The 20,519-nt window shown below is 37.3% G+C and overlaps 1 protein-coding gene across 5 annotated transcripts; it reads left to right on the forward strand.

Annotated features, from left to right (window-relative positions):
- Positions 1-9,512: 9,512 nt before the first annotated feature.
- Positions 9,513-18,946, forward strand: LOC131790569 (tachykinin-like peptides receptor 86C). Of its 5 annotated transcripts, none has more exons than XM_066162739.1 (4): positions 9,513-9,572; positions 13,004-13,096; positions 15,326-15,546; positions 16,439-18,946. In XM_066162739.1, exons 2-4 carry the CDS (start codon positions 13,069-13,071, stop codon positions 17,261-17,263), a joined length of 1,074 nt encoding a protein of 357 aa, XP_066018836.1. In that variant the 5' UTR covers positions 9,513-9,572; positions 13,004-13,068; the 3' UTR covers positions 17,264-18,946. The 5 variants fall into 5 exon arrangements, with proteins under 5 accessions (XP_066018836.1, XP_058963768.2, XP_066018835.1 ...); XM_066162738.1 differs by lacking the exon at positions 9,513-9,572 and adding an exon at positions 10,729-10,846; XM_066162737.1 differs by lacking the exon at positions 9,513-9,572 and adding an exon at positions 12,708-12,893.
- The last annotated feature ends 1,573 nt before the right edge of the window (positions 18,947-20,519 follow it).

A 20,519-nucleotide genomic window follows, 5' to 3' on the forward strand; every position in this document is an offset into this window, starting at 1 on the left:
GATAGCTTTATAATTTTCATAAAGACTGTTTGAATCCGACGTAAAACTATGTAAGCTCAAGCAAGACCTGCTTTTTTTTTTCTCCGAAAGAGAAAAGTCTTGCCGCGCGTTTGACTGAAAACGAAAATAACTCAAAATAGATGTCCTCTCAAAAACTAGAGATAATTTCCTCGATCAGTACATCTTGTGTCATCAACATCGTTGCAAGAATTCTGTGCTTTTGTAAAACAGGAATCCTCTTCTTAGGTAGACTTGTTGGTTCCAGAAAGTAAGCGCTTCGTTAGAAAACAGCTGTGCGTCAGCGCCTGCCCTCTACGAAAATTTGGAGAAGCTGTTGACAGCTCCTTACTTTTAACAAAGATTGTTAAAATCCGCTGTAAAAATCTGATAGTTTTTAATGAGAGAGACTTACTTTTAAACAGGACCTGCTTTTTTTGCAAAAGATAAATAAAAAAACTCGCACCTTCTTCATTGTGAGACTTGTGAAAGAAAAAATATCACACCCTCATCTTGCCACGCGTTTGATTGAAAACGAAAATAACTCAAATACATGCTCTCGCAAAAACTAGAAATCATTGCTTTGATCAGTATATCTTGTATCATCAACATAGTTACACGAATTCGGCGCCTTTGTAAAGAAGGATCCTCGTGTCAGGTTAACATGCTGGTTCTTAAAACGATGAGCGCCTCGTTTGAAAACAGCTGTGCGCCAGAAACAAGGTTTTTAATGAAGAAAAAGTTTTTTGAAGAAAAGAAGAAAGGAGATTTGAATGGAGCATTTTGATGAAAGGAAAAATAACCCAACGTCCGTCATCGCAGACGGACGCAAACAGTTCCTTTACAATCACACTAAACAACCCTAGAACGTATGTCTCACAATGAAAACTTTATTAATAGATTGGTTGGAGTGACATAGTCCTCAAAATTTCAAGCCTAGCAAGTGCAGCTTATGGTCACGGCCATTTCAGCCCAATTTTTTAGCAAAAACACAATGATTTTACTGCCTCTACACTAAGGAAAGAAGTTTCTATATCTGGATCTCACCTGCCCTGGTGTGTGCTTGGTCTACCACAGCGTGGAGCCCCAGTCTCTAAGGGGCTTGTTTAACTATAACGCATCAGGCAATATTGCCTAAGAACACCTGTTTAACCAGACTTTAAACGCTGTACGCACACAGACAATGTTGATAATCACTTCTAGTGCATGGGCAGCCGTTCAAATCTTTATTATTTTATCTTTATATTATTTTATAAACTGATTGTAGAAAATAAGATAAAGAATCATACAAGGAAAATCAACACGTTTCAGAAAATTATGGAAGACAGAAAGAAAACATATTTCTTTCCAGTCTCATTAACATAGATTAACTATATACGTACTGTAATCAATTTAATAAAATTCATCGAGCTAAGGAGTACGAAGTGCAAAATTTTCCTCTTTATCTATGTTTGTGTGAGTCTCAAAACCATTTTCGCTGGACTTGCCTTTAATTCTTATTAAAGTCTCTCGTTTCTTCTCTCAAATTCACCTGCATTGCGTTTGTTTGACATGAATTACCAAAGACGATCTATAATTATAATGCCTTTGCATGACGTGCGACACTTTCAAGGAATTAATAATGACATTTTATTGTCCAAGACACATTACTCCAGTCAATCCGTACTAATTTAAATTCTTCACCGCGTATTATTCTACCAATTTAGCTTTTTGTGCAAAGAGCCCAAACAGGAAGAGGGAAGTTCATTTCTAATATTAATTTTCATCTTGGCTTGAAACCAACAGTTTCTATCGTAACCATAGCTACCAGACTAATAAAAGAAAACGCGTTTGGCTAAATAAGTCTAGTGTTGGGCACCAAAGAACGTTGGATCTTGGAAGGTAGGAGATGACTGTACTTAATGCATGATAAACTTGAGTTTGACTTTCACCCCATGATAAGATTTGATATTCAGCCTTAACTCCTATTTCTGTGTAGTTGAAATAAAACGAAAATGAAATTTACCGAGTTTCCAAATGTGGGTATCACAAACACTTGGCGAGAAAACATCTTCAGCTGCTTGAAAGAAACAAGATCATTATCCTGAAATTTTATTTTCTTGAACAAAACATTTACTTTGTTAAGTAATAGGGAGTTTTTAATCCAAAAGTTTTTGGATTCAAAACGTACAACTTAACGTCTAAGTATCTGCTTTTCCTAGCGTTTTTCGCCGTCAATTGGACCTAAAAGAATTAATCGAAATTTTTACAATGTTGGTCAAAGGACTAATTTCGGTGTCTAATACGTATGTTAACATGTGAAGATATTCCTAAGGAATTGCGGTGATTTCGCCAACGAGTGATTTCGCCAACGTCTTTGTTCGCTTCGCCAACGCGATGAGTCGCTTGGCCAACGTCCTACTGGTCACTTCGCCAACGCCAAATATCTAGTAATAACTCAGTAATAGCTTAGTAAAAAGGGTGCTTACTGATGCTTCGGATGTAATGCTGATACTTGGGTCAGAACAATTTTAAGTTAATGCTAGTTTCACTTGGCTGACTTCCAAACAATTTGCATATTTTTGACAGATCCAGAAAAAGCCGGCGTGTGAGCACTAACATCGCGGTAATTTAAAACTGTTGAATAACAAACTCCGATGGCTTCCAAATGTGTTCCAAAAATGTATAACTCAAAATTTTACTTGAAAAAGCGTTACGATGTGAATTAACGAGTTAACATTTTTCAGAAACAATCAGAGTTTGTTTTCCAGCCTTCAAAACGAGTCAGAAATAAAATATAACAAGTATAATATCAACAACATTTTTGTTACAATACGTACTTTTATAAATATTTACAAGTGCAAAATATTTTAGTGGAAAACCTATTTACAAAACCTTCTGATTCATAAAATATTTTCAATGCAAAACTTATTTACAAAACCTGATTCAAAAAAACGTTTTAGTCAAAACCTATTTACAAAACCTTCTGATTCACAAAATATTTTCAATGCAAAACTTATTTACAAAACCTGATTCAAAAAAATGCTTTAATCAAAACCTATTTACAAAACCTTCTGATTCTCAGCTTACTTCACGCTAGTTCAGTTAGTTCATGCTCAGTTAGAGCGCGCTGGTCCATTCAAACGCGAGCACGTCCTGAGTAGTTGAGCAGCGGTTTTCTCGTTGTTCTCATACTTCTCCCAACTTGCGAATAGTTTTGCCTGAATGTTTCTTGTTGTACGTCGTTGAATTCGTTTCAGTTTTTTGTCAGAGACCAGCCTAATTGTAATAGCTGTGAGTTTTGCCTCCCAATCAAGTAACTCAATTAAAAGGTATAAGGGCAAACCGCATTGTCCTCCAGCTCTGCGATTGAGGGCGTTATGCCAGCCTTCCAGGTCGTTATTTGTGCGGACGGGCTCCTTGTACACGCACCGGTTTCTTATGTTCAGTTCTTCGCCTCAGATACAAAACAAATAGGTAACGACTGTTGAAAAAAGTTCGTTCATGATCAGTTAGAGCGCGCTGGTCCATTCAAACGCGAGCACGTCCTGAGTAGTTGAGCAGCGGTTTTCTCGTTGTTCTCATACTTCTCCCAACTTGCGAATAGTTTTGCCTGAATGTTTCTTGTTGTACGTCGTTGAATTCGTTTCAGTTTTTTGTCAGAGACCAGCCTAATTGTAATAGCTGTGAGTTTTGCCTCCCAATCAAGTAACTCAATTAAAAGGTATAAGGGCAAACCGCATTGTCCTCCAGCTCTGCGATTGAGGGCGTTATGCCAGCCTTCCAGGTCGTTATTTGTGCGGACGGGCTCCTTGTACACGCACCGGTTTCTTATGTTCAGTTCTTCGCCTCAGATACAAAACAAATAGGTAACGACTGTTGAAAAAAGTTCGTCCATGCATAAGTTCTAAAGATTGTTTGACAGTTTTCAAATTAAACCATCCGTGTATTAAGACTAATACAATTGCATATGTAAGCAATAGAGACTTAATGACTAGAAATGTGAATCACACAATTTTTCCGACGTTTTACTCAGCTGTTTTTCAGTGGCATATTATACCTAATGAGAACTTAAACAATTTCAAGTGTAACTTGAATTCAAAATTCGAGCAACTTCCGCCGAAGAATTAGACAAGCTGGAAAAATATAGGAGATGATTTATTAATGAAGTCATTTGGCGTCTTATAGAAAGACATAAACAGCTTCTGGTATCTGTCTTGTCTGTCATCTTGAACAAAACATTTACTATGTTAAATAATGGGGGAAAATGTATTGTTTATTCTGGTAAAAGTGCGCCTAAAATATGTTTTAAAACTCCTACGGAGTGCGTGAAGCCGGCTAAATGTTTCATCGTGCACAAACTGTCGGGATGATTTTATCATAAGGACGGAAAACGTTGTGCTTTTTGTCTAACTTGTGGTGACAAAGCCGTAGGAAGAAAAATGAACGATTTTACAAGAATAGCAACTTTTCAAATAATTTCGAGCCATTATTACGTGTTGATTTAACGTTGCGTGAGACAAGACAGACGACAATTCAATAAACTATAAGTAATATGAAAAGGACGTAAGCAAATTTCAAGATAGTGTGTATGGCGAAAAAAAAATAGTCATAAATTTACATACATTTATTTGAACTACAATGTCGACGACTCATTAAAAACTGTCATGTTAAAAATATTTATCAACAAATTTTTAGTATTTGGCATATCAGCATTTTGTTTAATCTGTTTGTCCTCATTGTCAACTTAGATTTGTATTGTAGCTCTGAAGCCCTTGAGGTTTGAGCAGATCGTTTGTATTGCGTTTTCTTGACGTCCGTGAATTATGGTCATCGTGGCTTTCGCGCAAGGTGGAGCTGTACAAATATTCATAGTAAATTCCGACACGAATCGTCAGTATTTGCTCAAAGACTTCCTCGAGGCCAGAGCAAGTTTTTAAACTAAAATTACGTGACAGGTTGATGAAAGTCCTTTTTAAATTAGAGAACTAACTTTCAAAATCACAAACAAGTGCAACATTTCCTAAAGCAAAAAGGAAAAAACTCAATTGAAGTCCTATCGTGATAATTTAACGTTGAGGCGCTTTGAAAATACTAGACAAAATTAAAAACAGGTGGTAATTAAGTATTAACAACTGAGTTGAAAATGTAAATTGGCCACCGTAAAGAGTAAAAAAGCTGACGTTTCGAGTGTTAGCCCTTCTTCGCCACAACTTAAAGCGATGAAAAAATCTCACCTTCGTTGGACGCCACGCCCAAGGTAAAAGACAAAAGGAACAAATAAAAAGTGATAACAAACGCGCTCTGCCAAAACCTCGAAAAACTTGCTTTTAGCAGTATTTCATTCTAAAAACATTTCTAGAATTCAGTTTTGACAGTTTTTAGAAAATTCTTGTACGAGCAAGATCTGCTTTTCCTTTTTTAAAAGTAGAACGGTCACTTCAACTTCAAGCAATCTCAAAGTACCTAAATGAAGGAATCCTCTTCTTAGGTAGACTTGTTGGTTCCAGAAAGTCAGCACCTCATTAGAAAACAGCTGTGCGCCTGCGCCTGCTCTCTGCGAAAAATTTGGAGAAGCTGTTGACAGCTCCTTACTTTTAACAAAGATTGTTAAAATCCGCTGTAAAACTGGTAGTAATGTAATGAGAGAGACTTACTTTTAAGCAGGACCTGCTTTTTTTGTAAATGATAAATAAAAAAACTCGCACCTTCTTCATTGTGAGACTTGTGAGAGAAAAAATATCACACCCTCATCTTGCCACGCGTTTGATTGAAAACGAAAATAACTCAAATACATGCTCTCGCAAAAACTAGAAATCATTGCTTTGATCAGTTTATCTTGTATCATCAACATAGTTACACGAATTCGGCGCCTTTGCAAAGAAGGATCCTCGTGTTAGGTAAACATGCTGGTTCTAAAAACGATGAATGCCTCGTTTGAAAACAGCTGTGCGCCAGAAACAAGGTCTTCAATCGCCTCGAGGCTCTCCACAGAAAACCGTCACTTTCGATCGCATTCAACATCAGTAGTAAGACCAAAAAATATATTTGTACGTTGAAAAAACTGACTGGTAAAAACCAGGCGACTTGACTTACATATAGAGAGAGGTGGTTTAAATGAGTCACTGCAATACGGATAAATTTAATTATTTCTGAATTTGCGAACCTTTGGCTCGATGCGCTAAACGAGGGTCAAGTCTACCCCTGGGTACACCGATGGAGATTGATTTTACTAGTTCATATTTACACTACCCACTCCCCCAGTGCAGCAAAATTGCCACTCCGATAATTTTCTCGATCAGTTACGAGCTTTTCCGCCTCCCTTCGGCCAAAATCCCTCAGGACTACCAATTACTCAGGACTTTTGTTTGGAAAAGTTGACCCGGAACAATGGGCCATTTCTTGATACGTTCAAACGTAAACAAGTAAACTTTTCTAGCGAATGGTTTGTTAAAAAAAACAGAAGGTCCACTACATAAAATTGTATTACGGCAGGTTAAATCATAAATTCATTTTCCAAATTTTACGTGACCATGATCCAGTTTGGAACTGTTCTGATTAGTCCGATCTTGTCTTGATAAGTTGTCGGGTGGAATTTTGGAAGCTGATATACGATCAGTTTCGATAAGCGTGTTCCCACTTAACAGTTTTAAAATGAGATTTTGATAATACACTAGCTTACCACACTGACTCTTGGATAACTATTATGTAAATTTAGGATAAATCAGCATTTGGGGAAGTTTTTATTCCATTACCAGTAGCGTGCGATATAGAAATATTTGAGCTCCTCTTGAGAATTTGAACCACCTGAATTTGGTCACCTCTAGCGTTACGGTCAAATCCTCTACCTATATTGAGGTACAAAGAAGTTTTTATTTAGCGGAGCTGTATATTAAATTCATACGTGTTTAGCTTTCCAGCCTTTGCCATGATCAGCAATAAAATCATCGTTATCTTTAGTTATCTCTATTGTATTACTATTCTTCCGAAAATGCCGTCAACAAAGATTTTCATGTCAATGCCTGATTTTTTCAAACTCGCATTCTTTTGACCCATAATCTTATCAGACATGTAAGAGATATAATCTGTCAGAATCATGAGGATTTTTTTGTTTTGGTCGACCTACTCGATCTTTCTTTTGAAGTCCAACTCACTTTGTCAAGCCTTAACTGTCCTAATACTTGACCTTTTCGCATTAACTGAATTTCATAAATCTTTGTGAAGATTGATCGATAGAGCCAAAATATCGCCGCTGATTGCTTAGATAAGTCCTCAGTGATGTTCGTCGTTCTTTTAGCCTGCTTCGAACATCAAATCACAATAGAAACACTAGACTCTTTAAAATTGTACCTGAATTAGGAATCCGATACATTTAAAAACGAGAGAGTAGAAAAAGAAATCAGAGGCAAAATATTAATTGTCTGAGATCGTGTTATCGCTTGTTCTACGCTTTCAGTTTGTACTGCAACGCTGAAGATGACTTCGATCAAAAAATAAATTCGTATTTATTTTTTGTTAGAATTTTGCGAATGGTAGGATGTGTTTACCGTCTCTCGGCACCGCACCTCAACTTCAGTATAACGTCTGTGAGCAGCGTTGAACTCCAAAGGGAGACTTTAATACTAATCTGCCGTTGGGTTTTTCATTATCAGACCACGCAAATTTTGGTGATTCCACGTTGTTGTTTTGCAGAGGCTGATAAATCTACAAAGGTTTAAAACGTACGTGCGGAACTATTCCCATTAAATCTTTTGTTTTACCACGTCCTCGTTGCCGTGGTCGTCGTGGTTGGCTTAAGGTCCCCTAGTAGTGCGACAGAACTCAGTTGGAAACAAAAAGGAAGGAGAAAGAGCTGCGTTATGAAACGCGTATCTTGAAAAATTTAGCCCTAAGGAAAGTTACCACAGTGATTACGTTGTTACTAACGTATGCTAATGGAAGGAAGTTTCCTTTTTTGGCTTTACATACATTACTGAACAAAAATGAGATGTTCAGAAAAAAGAGAAATCGAACAAAAATGAATTTATATTTGCGTTCGACTAAGGAGAACGCATACTAATCGAGTTGTTTTTACGAAAATCACTCTCGAGGGTTTTATGGACCAGTCACAAGGGGATCGATCGGGGTACCACACGATTTTAGGCATTGGGCGCCATTTTGGAATGGCTGGCTGGGTGGCTGGCTGGCTATGTAGCACAAATAGCCTCGATCTCGTGTGCAAATGTTTTCTTCGCCGCCTTGAGCTGAAGACACCGATTTTTTTTTCTGCACAATCAGTACAATAACAAAAACTTTTACTAGAGATCGAACGCGCTTTATTAATCTTTGATTATTACTAGTTTTAATTAGAATTTTGCAAATGTCAGGATGTGTTTACCGTCTCTTACGGCGCCACACCTCAACCGGCTTCGGCATAAAGAATATGTGAGCAGCGTTGAGTTTCAAATGGAAGCTTGAATAACATGCCGTCGGGGTTTCCGTTCTCAAACCACGCAAATTGTAGTGATATTACGTCTTGTTGTTTTGCAGCGGACGGCTAAGAAATGTACAAAGTTTTAAAACACACGCACTGAGCTAATGTTCCGCTGAACAGATCTTTTTTTTGTCACGTCCTCGTTACTGTCATCGTCGTACTTTAGTTAAGGTCACTACTATTTAATGCACACTCGTTAATGCACGTGGATTATAAAATAGCGGAGTACGCCACGAGTTTTTTTAAATTCGTATTTCTTGTGGTAATCGTATCCTCGGGTTTGCTCTTTTTGAGGTAAGTATTACCTATATGAAGCTTGTCTACTTTGGCAAACCATATTAGGTTTCCTTACATGTTAAATAACCTTCTTTAAATTATATCAGCATTATTCATGATACGCGGTACAGTCCATTCGATCAGAAAAAGATAACTTTCATCACAAAAGCCTATTAAAAAGATCTCGCCGCGTCTCATAAGAAGCCTTCCCTCTCTTTAACTCTCTTCCTTTCATGTTGCTCTGCACACCGTCTGTCTCGTTGTTGACTAACTAATTACTTGATGCAGATTTGTAATCCGTGGCTTGCAGTGACGGCAACGAATGATTTGGTGAACTGGGTAACAAAGCCCTTGGACTTGAAGGGAGTTCTTCCGCCGGCTAGGATCTTATCAAAGCACATTGAATTCGGTTATATCATTGCACAAATCAGATGAAGTCATGAGATAATTTATGAATTTAGAATCCTTTCTTGTGACCATTCACCAGATATCTTCAGAGATTTCTTTTCATCTTTTTACGTCTCCAACCTCTCGGCAGTTTTTGTTCTGCTTTGCTCTGTGTGTTTCTCCATTCTTATTTTGTTATGAATCAATTAGGACATGTCAGACAACACGTGGTATTAATTCTCCTACGCAAATATGACATGTGTTAGAGTATGACATCTCCCACTTTTCACGCAGACAGATTTATGAAGCGAAGCACTAAGCTGTTGGAGCAAAATCAATGCGATACTCACGCCTTTCACTCTAAAATCAAAGCTTAAATGTTTACTCTTTCTTTAGTGTAAATACGCTAAGCTCCTTGCTTCCGAGGGAGAATTAACGCATACGAAAAAAACGTTCAAAGGTGGGTTTAACTTAACATTGTGTAAACACGTTATGTTTTTTTGTTTATTCTGCGCGGTTTGACTCAGTCTAGTCTTGTCTTGTAAAGATTAAGTTATGTTTGTTTACGTTTCGTTTTTAAATGTTAAGTTTAAGACGGGGTCTTTTCAATACAGGCAGTTTGAACTCTGTGTCGAAATTGCGGTAGGAACCGTGCGTGGTGCAGCTCTGTGTATCAAAACTTCAGTTTGCGCGCGTGCCATTTCAGAAGCGTGCATTGAGTACGCCTAACATATGTTTTTCTCACATATCATGAGCACAGCTATCCAGCTGTAAATTCAGTACAACAAATTATCATTGACAGTGTTTCATTGATCAAAAATCCGAATCTAGTGATCGACTCAAACAATAGCTAACGATGGCTAGCTTATCAAACCTCAGTTCAGGAGAAATAATAATACATTACTGATCAAAAGATCAAGTCGTGAATTTAACCTCCAGATTCTTATCTCTGTATTTTATTTTTTCAGTAGAGCTCATCTTAACCTTCACTAACATCTCTCTCCAAATGTAACTGCGTGCCGCAACAAATTTGATGCAAAGCTCTGCTGTAGACAACATGGAGTCATCAACTACCGTTTAAAGTGGGAGGGGCAGACACTTTGCTCCCCACGGTGCGGTGGAATCTCTGACACGATGCTTGTGAATTAAAGCTATACTGATATTCTGAGACATTGGGCTACTAAAAATAGTGCATTTCTATCCATTAAGTAGTACGTCGTAAGTGTTATCTGTGATAGAATACTCTTTCAGGAAGATAATAGAGTTTAGTACTGAAGATTATGAGGAAGGTCAAGAAATGTCTTTAATCGCGCGTCGAATGATAAGACACAGGACTACTTGGACTCTTTCGACCTGACTCCTGAAGATAAGCACGTCTTTACACTCATAATCCCTGCAAATGAAGGGGAAAAATGATAAGAGCTGACGGGATAAAAATGGATTTATCTCATTGTGCAAGGCTGTGTATCCAATTAAAAGTGATTCCTCTTTAACGATAAATATTTTGCGTCCATTGGCTAGAGATAAGATGAGATTACGGAGATTAGTTGAAAGACGGTAAATTGTGATGTGATGACGCAAAATGAACACCCGACTCAGCCTGCTATGAGCTGATGAATCGAGCTAAATCACTGACATCTCCTGACAAAAAAAAGTGAGCTGAACTCAAGCCACATGCAACTCCTTGCTTACTTTCTTACGCCTGTGGTTTGGCTGATTACTCAGGTCGCAAAGGTGAAAAATTATCTTTTAAAAGATTGTTTATGTTCATGCAGTGGCAACTGTAGATAACTGACATCTCAGCCATATAGAAGTTGTGGTTTAAATTGTTTTTATCCTCTTTTCGCGCCCTGGATTTTCCTTTCTACGTTATGGTTTATATTTGGAGTTGTGACTGATTCCCGCGGGTCATAAATCCGAAATGTTAAGCAGTTTTCTGTACCTCACGGGAAAACGGAAACTTCTTTTCCCTTCTATTTCGTTGATAGTTTCAAGTGCAATTGTCGCCATCTAAAATCTATCAACTATGATTTTTTATTACGTTTGTTCAACTCGGAGACGATTATTTGCGTCTAGATTTGCAAACAATGTGAATGTTTGATTACCAGTAAACTGGACTTGATTCTACAAGACAATGGATTGGGTAATCGCTTCGACGAAATTTTGTTTATCGGTAATGCAAATTTAGGTCATGTCGATTAACTCAAGAATACTTAAGTGTAAAATTCTAGTGATCTATGGAATCAAGAGAAATTAATGGGACCATTATTTTCTCTTGATAGAATACATGACAGGAAGTGTGTTTAAACTTTCTTTCCCTTTTACAGTCGACCCTCAAAATGTTATTGGATGCCTTATTAGATTGGCTTTTTTCTGAATTATTTGCAATTCAAATAGTGCATTGCATATATTGCATATATGTCTCAGCCCAACATCCCACATCGGAATGTGATTTTTATATGTATATTCTGAGACATCAGTTATATGTCGAGTACTAGCTTTTTTTCGATGATTACTTGAGCGCGTTTTCATACCCTAACCTTTACCCGAAAATATTCGACTTTTTTCCTGTTGTCGTATGACTGAAAGCATCTTTACTGTTCATCAAAAAGGAATTTTCATTTTGGGAGTTTGCGTAACTCCCTGTGTAAACGGAGCTATGACAATCTGTTTGATCTCCGTCTGAAGACTCAATTGTTTCCGAGGTCAAATCCCCCCGATGGAGGACTGACACCCGACCAAATCTAGGTTTACATCTAGCCCCTTTTTGTCAGTTGACGATAGAGGCAGTGAAGTTGTTTAGAATTATACCTAGTTTTTTCTTTTCGCAAATCTGATCAAAACAGTTTGCTTCTATCTACAGTGCCACTAAATACTCAGTTATAAGTAGAGAAGGAACGAACAGGTGCCTATAAAAGGGACAGAAAAAAAAACTGCTGCAATTAATAAAATGTTCTGCTGACATACTTAGCTGCGATCATGGGTTGACAGTAAGTTAAAATACTGACGTGAAATTTAATTAAATTTTCTACCTGCCTGGAGTCCCGGGACAAAAGAAATGGCATTTGGAGAATAAGATAGTATCTTAATAATGTTCCCTTGTCATTTTTATCTCACCAAGTGCTTTGAAAACGACAATTTATAACTGCATATTGCCGAATCTATTTTTTTATAAATGAGTGTAAAATGAGTTTCTTTTGTTGCAAAGGAAATTACTCTACCATTAGAGATTGTCATCCTCGGCGCCTTTCTCTTAATTGCTTTTTGCTAATGTTTGGACTCGAATTTGCATAAGTCACAAGCTAATAATAAACGGAAATCGTTATTTTTTTCAGTTTATTTCTACCCTTGGCTTGGCCCACTCGATGCCTTTTCACTTGTATTTACTTAAGTGTTCTGTCATGAGAATTTTTCGCAACATAAGAATTTTGTTGTTGTAACACTTTTAAATGTTTATCGCGTAGAGTTGTCGTTTTCAATTACAGTCCTTCCAATCACTTCTTGTCTTTTAATTTTCCTACCTATTTATTCTATTTGAGCCATGTAAACTGTCCTTTATCACCAGTAACATTAATTTGCCTTCGGGCCATCCCAGCATCCTATCGATTCTTTTCATCAGCATCATTAAAAGTTTCTATTGTATGAGGACCGACACGTTAAAAAGGCTCGGCTCCTGACTCTGACAAGGACGAGTGACAAGTGTGTTGGTTGAGGTAGATATTTGATAGGAAAAATCAACGTTCCTTGGTGGAATCAGCTGCGGAGACCATTAATATATGTGGTAAAGCTTTAATTAATCCACCATAGCGCGGAGTTCTGTTCATAATAGGCTTAACATTGCTGCTCCATCATTTATCACGCAGTTTATCGTGTGTTATGCTCCGATTTTAGATCGAAGCCACATCTGAAGAATTTAAAATACGCTTGATCGAATACTGTAGAGTTCAAGGCTGACCATGGCAGCAAATAACACTTCTGTCCCAGGTACGCTCCAAGTGCGGAATGTATTTTATTCTTTGTATGAAAGTAGGGCTACAGTGATTTGTATAAGTGTTAAAAGTTGCTATTAAATTTAACTGTTGGTTTGGTTCGTAGGCGAAATGTATCTCGAAAAATTATTTGCCGTAATAGGTTAAAAGTGGAATTTTCTCCGATACTGATTAATAACGTCTGGGATTTATTTTTATTTAAAGCGACTTTTGACGCACTTTTCGTTTTCATGAACAAGCCAAGGTACTTTTTCTTGGTTCCAAAAATTTTTGCATGGTCCTATTTCAAATCGTTCATGTCTTACGGCTTGATTGTGCGAAGACTAACCCTTACTCTTAGATGGATTTTCTAAGAAATATGTAATGTCATGATTGTACAACGATGATTTGAAAAACTAGGACAATGATTTGAGGAAATATACAATTTTTGGGTATTTCTTTTTCTTTTTTGTAACATTTTTTGGAAAAGTTTCCCCTCATCATTATTTATATATAATTTTACATGAAATATTCAGTTGTCGTGTTCGATCAAAACACACATGAACTGTAAGAGCGGGTGCTGTTAGTTTTGTTCTAAGTGTCATTCTGTACGGTCTGAATTAAAAGGACAGATTATGAAAATCCAAAATATTTACTGTCCCGGTTTACTTTGTGTGTGTTTTTGTCGCAAATAATTTTATGTAGCGCTAAAATAAAACTAATTTTATTACCATAGCGAAATTAAATGATCAAATACTGTAGCTTTCCCTGGAGGTTCATTAAAATCAAAGACGAATAAGTGACAGTTCGTGAATAATTTAAACATTTGTGAACTTCTCAAGAGAACTTAAGAAGATTCATCCCTTTTTATTACTTGAAATAATTGAGAAATCAAATCCAAGTTGACGTGCAGCTTCCCTTGTGTTCTTTTTGTGCCGATATTCGCCAACGTAAGTAAAAGTTCAAAATCCCGCCTTAGTGCTACAAAACAGTTTCCACAGCTGCTGGTATCAGATGTTCCCCACAGGTAGTTTTTTTTCTATCCAAGCAAACTGTTTCAATAAAGAAACCGATTTAGTTAAATCTAGTTATTACTTTGGATACCATTTATCGGACCGGAAAAAGTTGTTTTGTTCATATTTTAGCAAGTGAACGTATCTCAAACTAATTTCCGATTTCTTTCCAAGAAAAACTTTGCATAAAAGCTGGCAAGCCAATGTTGTGAACGAAACAGAGCATGTCAGGACACAATAGACTTTTAAAATGATTCCTTATGTTGGAAATATACTTTACTGCTTTCTTCAAAAAATTTGAGTCGTGCTTACCCCTAAATTTTTCCCAAAAACTCGAAATTTTTGCATTGATTTACACTTACAACAGTATTCATTTATGCAGGCGCCCGAGGCGAAAAGAAACATCATAAAAATGTAGTAAGTTAATTAAACAGCATCTGCAGATCAGTGGCGGCTTTCATTAGATCGTTCTTGGTAAAACGAAGAATTATAATAGTGTAGTTCCTTTCCTTCTCTGTACTAAGCTGACAATTTGACTTTTTGCCCCATCCACAGTAATTGTTTTTGACCTCCTTTTATCTTGTATCTTCAGACCATGGGTTCTTCAATAATTTTTTGATGAGTAAAATTGTCTTGGTAACAGTTTTTGGCTCTTGAAAAATCGGTCTTTGCACTCATCTTTGTCACTGTCATCCTCGTTCTTTTTGGGTTGTTTCACCAAATTTGATACTTTGTTATCTCAAAGGAAGTCAGGTCGCTTTAAGTCAGGTCGCCCTCAAGTTGAGTGACCTCGCCTCCAATTGTGGTTATGTCGCCGCCCTCAAGTGTGATTACCTATCGCGGTGCGACTATGCAAACGAATATTTCAAGGTTTTGTGCTTTTTTTTTCTATCGTCGACTTCCTTTGTTGTCTTGGATAGTTCAGGGCGAAAAAGAAATTAAAATGCTTCGTTTGATTGACTAGGTCAATAAGTATTAAATGCAAGCTGTAGGTAAGTTCATTACAAGTTAAACTGACAGATAATATTAGGCTGTTGGCTTAAAAACTAAGTTGAACTGATTTGGCAAGTGCGACCACTGGATTTGACACCGAGTAAATTTATATCACAAGCGTTGCTTTTGGCTTCAACCTAGGAATAATTTATATTAAGAGAGTGACTATTGGAAAGGGAGTTACGAATCTGTAGAAATAAGGGGTTCATTTTGTGTTCTTGTCTTCTTTTTATCTCCAGATATGGAAAACGCGACGTCATTAAGTGGTGATGATGTTCACGGGGCTAAAGTGTGGATGACTCTCGCTTATACTGTTATCTTTATCTTTGGCTTCTTTGGTAACACTTGTATCATTTACATTGTGGCAACTCGTGCGAGAATGAAGACTACTTTCAATTTTCTAATTGTTAACATGGCGATCGGCGATCTGCTGGTTTCTATTTTCATTATGCCTTTTGAGGTAAGTCAAACAGCAATTGCTTTGTAAATATACGAGTACATTGACAATTACATTCAAGCCTCAATCATCAAAGGGGTTTTTAATAATAAGTATTCTGGTGCAATGATACTCTTTAATATGGGGCTAAGCTGGTTCTCTCCAAGTTGTAAACTTCTCTTGTTCTCCGCTCTAACTGTGCCTCTATTCCTTCAGCTTCTTCACGATATTGCTAAGTTCAGTCATACGCACGCACACATTATTAGTTTTGTCTGAAACAGTCGAACTTGTATAAGAAGGCACCCACGAGGAATGGGAGGGGGGGAGGCAGGTGCTCCCTTTGTACAGTTTCAACAGATCAGGGGTATCATAATAAACGGTGCACAACACCACCTTATGCCATAAATGGCCATTTAATGTGCTCAAGAATACTACTTACTTTGATTTTTAGAGAGAAACATAGATCAAAATTTGAAATATTATTCTTAGTTCTATTTGGGTGGTTCTGCTTTCAGTGAGCGTTCGATACAGGTGGAAAATAATAAAAACAGGCAGTCAGGACGTAGCCACAAGTAATTGCGACCGTTTAATAGAGGTAACCGCTCAATAAAGGTGAAAATTACAGTTATTAGGGGGAAACAAATTGGAGACTTTAACAACTGATCGCTTAATATGGGGTGACCGCTTAATACGGTGCCGCTTAATACAGGTTCGACTGCATTCCATTCCAACAAAGGAGACTAGTAAGATTAGTTACGCAAAGGTGAGACGGAGCTTGGGCTCTATGAGGAGTATCATTGCATTTACCAGAATAAACTATTTCAATGTTTGTGGAAGCTCTAGCTTTGTCGCTGACAAGTTATTTTTTTTAACTCACAGCCTGGGTATGTTTATATCCTTTTTTTGGTCTTTGTAGGTGATTTTTTTGTACATTGGATTGACGTGGTTACCCGGTGGCTTTGGATCAGTGACCTGCAAGTTTGTTGAATTCTCAGGCGGTCTGTCCATAGCAGCCACTATTATAACCCTCGTGTTTATATCATTGGACCGCTACTTTGCCATTCTTCATCCATTCGCCGACGTCCCCATTATTCGGAACACTAAATTAGTTACCTCTCTGATTTGGATTTCATCTTCGCTGTATTTCTCTCTGTATCTGGTTCTTTTTGATAGCGTGCCTTCTGCTGACGGATCTTCCTGGGAATGTAGAATGGTCTGGAGCTACTTATCCTCAGACGGGATGAAACAATTTGAAATTGGCAGAGCTTACTTCATGACAACCTTTGTGGTGCTGTATCTGTTTGCACTTGTAATCATTGCAACCTTGTACATTCTTATTGGTCGTCGTCTCTGGTCACGTGTGATTCCGGGGGCTTCAACTGCCAGTCAAAAGCGTCAAAACGAGTCGTCTAAAAGGAAAGTACTGCGCATGCTAATCATTGTTGTTGTTGTCTTTGCGCTGTGTTGGCTGCCGAGTCACATTATGCATTTGATGAGTTATTTCTTCACCCCGACTTACGTTGCTTTAATTTCACACGAGTACTTGGAATCCAGCTTTTACTTTCTGTCGCACGCCAATAGCGCTATAAACCCGTGCCTGTATATTTTTCTCAACCAACGATTTAACCATGAATTTAAAAACGTTGTCCGATCTCTTTTCTGTCGTCCAGCCAAAGAAGACCTATTGGGTCCTCAGTCAGTTTACCAAAGGTCTACTGAAGGCACGATTTCCATGAAATAAGTCTAGCTCCAGTGAGGTCTTTCTGTCAAAAAACCGATACATTCTATTCTTTCTCACTGGAAGCAGAACTTTGTGTGGTGTGATATTTAGGTCAGGCTCGGCTTGCATTTCTATTGGTAATTTCATATAAGCTGGATTGAATCCAACTTACTGTGACACAAATTAATTAAGGGAATAAGTCACGTTATTCTTGGTCATTTTATGTGACATGCGAAACTGTTTTCAAAATATTAGTTTGGTCCAAAAAAAATATTAACGAAAAAGGATTAGGGATAGCCGATGATGGAAATGATTTAAACGAATTAAAAATGATAAACCTGCGTACTTGACCAACTGCCAAACCAACAATAGGCCGAGTGTTTCTCCTATCAGACGATAGCTCAACGGAAAGAGAAGTATAAGCAGATGGGAAACACCTTCAAAACATCAGAGAAAATTTTGTTGTCTAGAGATACTTAAAAATTGTCGACAATGCGTACAGTTTAAATACAGATTAATTTTGCAAACGTTTCGACAGACTATGTAGATTATTATCACTTGTATTCTAGTAGAAGCCAACAACCAGATCACAGCAATCAAACATAGCAAGATCTTTAATTGCTTTGAGCTGGTGGTCTGCAGCCACAGTGCTCGCTTACGAGCCAGCTCCCAATACATTTATCGTTAAATATCTTATTGTCAATCAAAACTATTCATGTGTTTGTAAGCCAACAGAAAAATATCAGATCTCAATAGTTAACATGTATGTTTTTTATGTTTTCAAGATATATATAATTCTGTAAAATAACGTTGTCTGAGCCTTTTCTACAGCAATAAGATTCGACAAGAGATCTCACGTGAGCACGAATAATTAGGAAACTCAGTAATTTAGATTTAGCCTGCTTAGAGTCTAAGAATATCAACATAGTTAATCGCATCATACATTTTCATCTAATAAGGTACTTCATAACTTGTATTTTAGCGAGGCTTCTGTCGAGCAAACAAGCTTCATACCTAAACTGAATTTGTGAGACTCTCTGTGATGGTAAATGTGTTTTGTCTTACATAGCAAATCAGCGTGTAATGGTAGGACGATTTTGACTTGAGTGTATAAAGTAATCCTGGGTTGCACTGAGTTTTTTTCGTTCTATGATTGGTTTAAAAAACTCGCGCTACCCTCTAAACTGATTGATCAGTGTAAATACTAACTCCAATTACTTTGTGTTTTTTTAGTTTTATGTCACTACTCTCAATCAAAATTCACCCTCTTCTTGCTTGAATCAGGTAACCTGCGAGCAGAGCCTCATTGTCAGCGACTCTTCAATACAGGCGCCTCTTTGCCCACGAAAGTTTGAGGAGGCCTTGAGCAATGCGTGCTGGCGAGAGGTTTGCTTGTTATCAGACACTGATAATGTGGCCAATCCAGGCAAAGAAACGTTCGTCCCGCAGTGCTTAAAACGAGGGCCTTCTCGTAAGCCATGAATCAGACATCGAAACTCAAAGAGAAAAAAGAAGTATTGCAACGAGAGTTAATGTAACTTATCCCCTGATAATTAACTCTTTTGACACTTGTACTACGAAAGACCGGCTTGCTCCATATACGTTTTCAGGTACAAAATATAATTCAAATGCAAAAATGTAGTTCGCGATTTTGTCAACTTTTTCATTAATATAGACAAATAAAATCGAAAGTTTCTTCTCCTCTGCACTCGAATCTCCTGGCTCGTTAAGAAATACGATAAAGTAGTAAACATTTCCATCTACTGAAGTAAATCAACGTGAACTATTTAAGTCACTTTTGAGTTATTACATTTTATTTTTTTGCGTGAGTTTACTGCAAGTCTCTATCCTGGTTGTCATTCAAGTTACGCTTCCTGTAACAAAGAAATTACATGCGGGAAGTTTTCTGGTGGGAAAACGTCTTCATTAAAGTTTCCCACTGACTTTTTTTTAAGAACAAAAAAAGAATATTTGCAGAGCCTAGGCAAACACCAAACCGATATAGGAGTTTAATATCGGGCACCGGAACACCCAAGGAAATATCATTCAAGTTATATTTATTCCGGATTTCCAGTGGGTTGTAGCTTTCCATACAAATTGAATCCACGAGTAGCGAATTCAGATCACTTTATTTGCTTTTATATAGAAACAATAGAACACCTGTCGGTGTTGTAAAGGATGAGGAATGATCATCTAATAAGACAAAAAAACACAAACTTTGACAAGATATCAAGTTCAAACAAGAACTTTAGGACCGCCTCAAACTTCATCTATGGTCACAGTTGTAGATCCGTTGAAAGAGAGGAGGCAATAGGCGAATCTACGTCAGGCATTACAGATTATTTCAATAGAAAAAACTTCTTTAACTACGCAGAAATTTCCTGAACTGGTTCACCGTTTTTAATTCAACTCTAGTTGCCTAGAACATTTCTAGCACTTAAACCGTTACCTTTACGTTGAATTAACTAATCGGAATAACTGAATGTAATAATATTAAATAAACAATTCTGATGAACAAAGCCCAATTTGACAGATGGTTTGCAAGAGAAAAGCAGCTACAGTTACAAACGGCGTGAAAAGGGCATTTTAAAGTTGTTATCAAATTAAAGATTATTTGAGAGCTTACTTGTTCATTATCTGAAAATGTGAGAAAAGAAGGAATATCCTAAGTCACCATAGAGGAGGTCAATTTTTGCCATAAACAAAAGCTAAGAAATGAGTAGCTCTTAGTCGGCTTCATCCATTTTACTACCAAGTTCTCATGGTGTTTTCACGCTAATTGAGCTCGACAGATATCATGAACTGAATACAACCGGTGTTAACGCTATTCAATGTTATTACTCCTTTTTATCGGCCTACCTAATAGTGATGTTTCAGTTGTGTTTTACAGCACACACCATACTGCGACTCATTTTTTTAGTACTTCAGGACTCACCCTTCTACTTATTATTGAAGTTAACATGAAGCTCTCTTCTTCTTTTCTTAATTTGGGATCAATTTAGGGCCGGATTGAAGCAACTTATTTAAATAACTTAAAAACCTCAATTGGCAAAGATTAAAATAACTTCGTTCAGGTGGTTACTTCAAATTCGCCACAGTTTAGAGTTTTTCTTCGTTCAGTGAAGAAATATTTTTGATTTCTTTGACTCGGTAACCTCAAAGAGTTCCCTGAAATCATTTTTCATGCAAACTGTTCTAGTAGCTCGGTTCGAAAAAAGAAACAGAAAACAAACAAAAAAAGAAAACAAACAATACCAGCATTGAAGAGTGAGTGAAT

The sequence above is a fragment of the Pocillopora verrucosa genome, chromosome 2, assembly GCF_036669915.1.
Source record: "Pocillopora verrucosa isolate sample1 chromosome 2, ASM3666991v2, whole genome shotgun sequence".
Taxonomy (NCBI): Eukaryota; Metazoa; Cnidaria; class Anthozoa; order Scleractinia; family Pocilloporidae; genus Pocillopora; species Pocillopora verrucosa.

Excerpts from the sequence above, each read along its gene's own strand:
- LOC131790569 (XM_066162739.1), top strand. The coding sequence starts at position 13,069 with ATGGCAGCAAATAACACTTCTGTCCCAG. Across the intron at positions 13,097-15,325 it reads AAATAACACTTCTGTCCCAG|ATATGGAAAACGCGACGTCA; the intron begins GTACGCTCCAAG and ends TTTTATCTCCAG. Across the intron at positions 15,547-16,438 it reads TTTTCATTATGCCTTTTGAG|GTGATTTTTTTGTACATTGG; the intron begins GTAAGTCAAACA and ends TGGTCTTTGTAG.